We start from the raw sequence: 3,947 nt of genomic DNA, 5'->3' as shown, positions 1-3,947 counted from the left end.
AACGTTGCAGCATAAGCTTACAACATAGGGAGAAACACCCAAACAAGTTCCAGGGAGTCTGCAGCACGCGGAGGGGGAGCTCGTGTGGGAGCAACGGCGCGGAAGCAGCCTTCTCTAGGCAGAGACAGTTGCCTTGACTCGTTACGTGTTGAAGGAGGTAGGGCGGTAGCTTGGGAATCAAGCATGAAGACGGAGAAGCCCACAAAGCGAAGCTGTCACTAAGCCAGGATCTCCAGAGGATTCCACCCATTGCAGAGGGGAGGGGAGGCAAGGCAGCCTACAAGGGAGAAGGGGAGAGCCAGGCCGCAAGGGAGAAGAGGAACCAGGCCACCCATCGCCCGCACACGAGCAGACAGCAGGCACATCCCTTCGTCCCCTATCCAAAATGCTGTATATCTTTGTAGTTCCAAAAATACAACTTTAGATTTATCTTCGAAAGATTAAAGTAAATACATATATCCAACATAAAACAGGCATTCACTTGGGTCATGAGAAAATGCAAAACATGCTCTTGAAAACAGACAACACTCGAGTGTAGAGAAAACTTTTGGTGTTAATACCTTCCTCTATTTGACTGGAAAAGGCACAATGACTTATTTTACCATGCACCAACATCCAGATATCAATATAAACAAAATTTGATCACACACTTACCCTGTCAAACCCACATGATATTTTCTAAACAAATTCCTCGTAAATAGGGTGGGAAAAGGAATGCAACCAAGCAGCTAGCTGTTCCCATCTTTCCCGAGTAAAAAGCTCATCATGTTTCATCCGATGGGTTGGCTAGGAACAAAATTTGTAGGATCTTTTGAATGGAGCCGCTCAAGAATGATGTCAATGGAGCTCATTGACGCCTCTGACCTTTTATACTCAACCTCCAGCTCTTTCTGCTTCAGATTCAAAGACATTCGCTCATTTTCGAGTTTCATCTTCTTATTATCCAGCCTCAGCTGCTCCAATTCCCTGTATCTCTTGCTGTTTACCCTTTCCCATTTAAAACGTTGCCTTTCTAACTCAAGGGCCTGTGCCAATAGTCCTACCTTTTGCTCCTCTATCTGCACCATATGTGCGCGGATAGAGTGCTGTTGTTCAGCTGTAAGCTTTACTACCCCTTCTTGCATTGTCAACAGTTGATCCATATTTGACGGTGGATCCAAAGCAAACCCCATTGCATACTTGAGAAAGGGGCTTGAAGGCCCATCTGCTTGTTTGATTGGCTTCGTCTGCTTGCCAAAGGCAGTGCTGAAACCGCACCCAGCATCTGGTTGAGAATGTGGAAGATCATGATCCTCGTAGTCCTCATCATCATCTTTATCTCCATCGTCCTCATCATCTTCGTCATCTTCATGACCCCCATCTATACCATTATGGTGCCTTCCCATGTCCAAGTAGTCTTGACTCTGACCCATATTTCCGATATGAACTGAGCGCTGAAGCTCAAAATCAACTGAAGGTAATAACGACTTGCACCCACTATGATACGCACAAATTTCCTTGTAGAAAAGCTGCTTAGAGCTCAAAATCTTCCGTACATCATCTTTTGATTTTGGTGGAATATTATCCATTGTGTCCAGAAGACTTGGCTCTTCCACCACACAGCATGCTATACCCTTTCCAAGAATGTCATTTAACCGCTTATACCGCTTATTTAAGTCATTAAACTTGTCCTCACATTGCTGGGGTGAGACATAACATCCTTTCTCATTCATCACGCGTGATACAGACTTCCATTTCCCCTTTTTCTGCAGAATGCCCGACTTCTTCTTGTTGCAGTCTACCATTTCATTAGTCACATCTTCACCAACAAGAATAACCACATGGATCAATAATTTCACCATAGCATCAGTCCATTTCATACGCTGCCAAGGGGAGCCCTTTTTACTCTTCCCAGCCAGATGCCCATCCCCATCTTCAGTGAAGCTTGGCTCGTCATCATCGCTGGAGGCAACTGACTTCCCTCTGCCACACAAGAGAATAGATTTTGAGGTATCAAATCCTAATGAAGAGTCTAGGTCTTGACCCAAATTCAGATGTTGTGTACTCGATAGTGGGGCCAGTCCTTGAAGATGGTGAGACAAGGCTTGCTGGTGATGGAGTGGATGGTGGTGTAAAGCAGGGTCCAGATCGAGCACACCTGCCTCTGGTGCTGACAGAATAGGGCCCCCAATTATGCTTCCTTCCATTCTAAGCCCAGGATACACTGATGCATTGGTTCATCACAAAAGAGCCGCCCTGCAAAACAAGGTGTCTGCAGGCAAACGATCCGCGGGGGGGGGAGGGGGGAGAGAGAGAGAGAGTTCCGACTTGAGTAAGGGAGACAGACAGAAAAGAATGGGTTTTTTTTTTTTTTTTTTTTTTGGCGCGGCGGGGGCGGGGGTTAAGGGCACGGGAGAAAAGAGATGGGATCCGCGGTGGGGGTCCAAAGGGGGAATCTCGAGGTCACCATGAAAGCCCAATGCTTTAACTGCTACACCCGCGACGGGGAAGTTGATATATAGGCAAACCAAATAATGATAAATAAACTCGGACAGTCCCCCCCTATTTGTCCAAGTTTACCTTTTCGTGTCTTAGTTTACCTCGACATCCTACGGTTGCACGCGTCTCGATCGTCGTGTCTTGACTTCGCTATCGTGGATCCCACCGCTTGAGCTTCAAAAATTTCCCGTGCCCTTTAGTGCTGAGGGGGGGCGGGGGGGTCGTCACTATATGGCACGGCGGGATCTAGGCTATGGTGGGGAAAGAGAAAGCGGGAATCGCAATGCAATCTCAGTCGTCCGTCGACTCGGTGAACTAGGGGCAAAAATGGCACCCCGAGTTTACCCCTGATCCACTCGCCTCGCGGGGTGTGGGTAGAACTCGGGACCTCTCGGTGGCCACACGAATGCCCTACCACCACGTTAGCAGGTGTCGTTGCACATGTTGGCATGGCGCATGATCACACCCTAGTTTACCCTAGAGTCCTTAGTTCACCCCCAGTTCATTGTATGATCCGACAGCTAAGATTAAAGCCGCCTCGCCCTCCCAAATTTGGGCCCTATATCCCCTCTGAGCCTAGAGTCGTGCCATATAGTGACGAGGGGGCCATGAAAAAGTGTATTGGACAAGCAAAGACTCCCTAGGCTAGTGTTTATTGCAAGAGACGCTCTTGAAAGGGAGTCTTGAAGGTCTAAGGCCGGGTTCAGGATTCAGATTGGCCAGAAGCAAGGGGCGTGCGACCCTCGTGGCGCACACCATTGAGCTAAAAAAGGAGACCCACCAAAAAACACGTGCCCCCCCCCCCCCCCCAAAGAGAACAAGTTTCAGGCACTTTTTCAACGCGAAATGCGAGCAACAAAGGTTGACCTCACGCCATGAGGCTTGGAAAGACTTATCTCAACATGTTAGCTAGACAATTGGATGCCACAAAACCCCATCATTTTGATAAAGGATTTTACTCCGCCTCGTCTGAACAAAAGAGCTCGTGGTAGAAGAAGAAGATGGAAACTACCGTCGGGCTCATTTGAACCTGGCCTAAGGCTCGGTTCACAAGAGCCGGTGGAAGAGGAAAGATTGTGAGGAAGGCCAATCATTTAAAAGCATCTGAATATGCATGTCCTCACACGGTGATGGAAGGCTTCATGAATGCTACCCGCAATGTCATCAAAAAAGTGTGGAAGATCCCCCCCCCCCGGCCCCTTTTTCATCTCGAAGAGCACTTCCACCCTGACAACCGAGGTTGCAGCCAATCTGGCCTTGCCAAATAGATATTGCTCAGGGATTTGCCTCCAGGTCGTGTGAACAATAGGGCGAAAGGTCATTGCAACTCTGCACTTTTCGCCTAGAAGTACCCTCAATCTCGCCCATCTTCCACCGTCTCTTATGAACCCAACCTAATACTCTCTCTCTCTCTCTCTCTCTCTCTCTCTCTCTCTCTCTCTCTCTCTCTCTCTCTCTCTCTCTCACAC

The 3,947-nt window shown here is 48.3% G+C and overlaps 1 protein-coding gene across 1 annotated transcript; it reads right to left on the bottom strand.

Moving 5' to 3' along the window:
• Positions 1-535: 535 nt before the first annotated feature.
• LOC147466033 (uncharacterized) lies at positions 536-2,297 on the bottom strand. The gene has a single exon (XM_086523552.1). It carries the CDS (start codon positions 2,184-2,186, stop codon positions 771-773), a length of 1,416 nt encoding a protein of 471 aa, XP_086379678.1. The 5' UTR covers positions 2,187-2,297; the 3' UTR covers positions 536-770.
• Positions 2,298-3,947: the final 1,650 nt, after the last annotated feature.

The sequence above is a fragment of the Adiantum capillus-veneris genome, chromosome 1 (genome assembly GCF_014529385.1).
Source record: "Adiantum capillus-veneris isolate H3 chromosome 1, ASM1452938v2, whole genome shotgun sequence".
Classification (NCBI taxonomy): Eukaryota; Viridiplantae; Streptophyta; class Polypodiopsida; order Polypodiales; family Pteridaceae; genus Adiantum; species Adiantum capillus-veneris.
The sequence above is the reverse complement of the archived record's forward strand: the minus strand, read 5'-3'. Positions and strand labels throughout refer to the sequence as shown.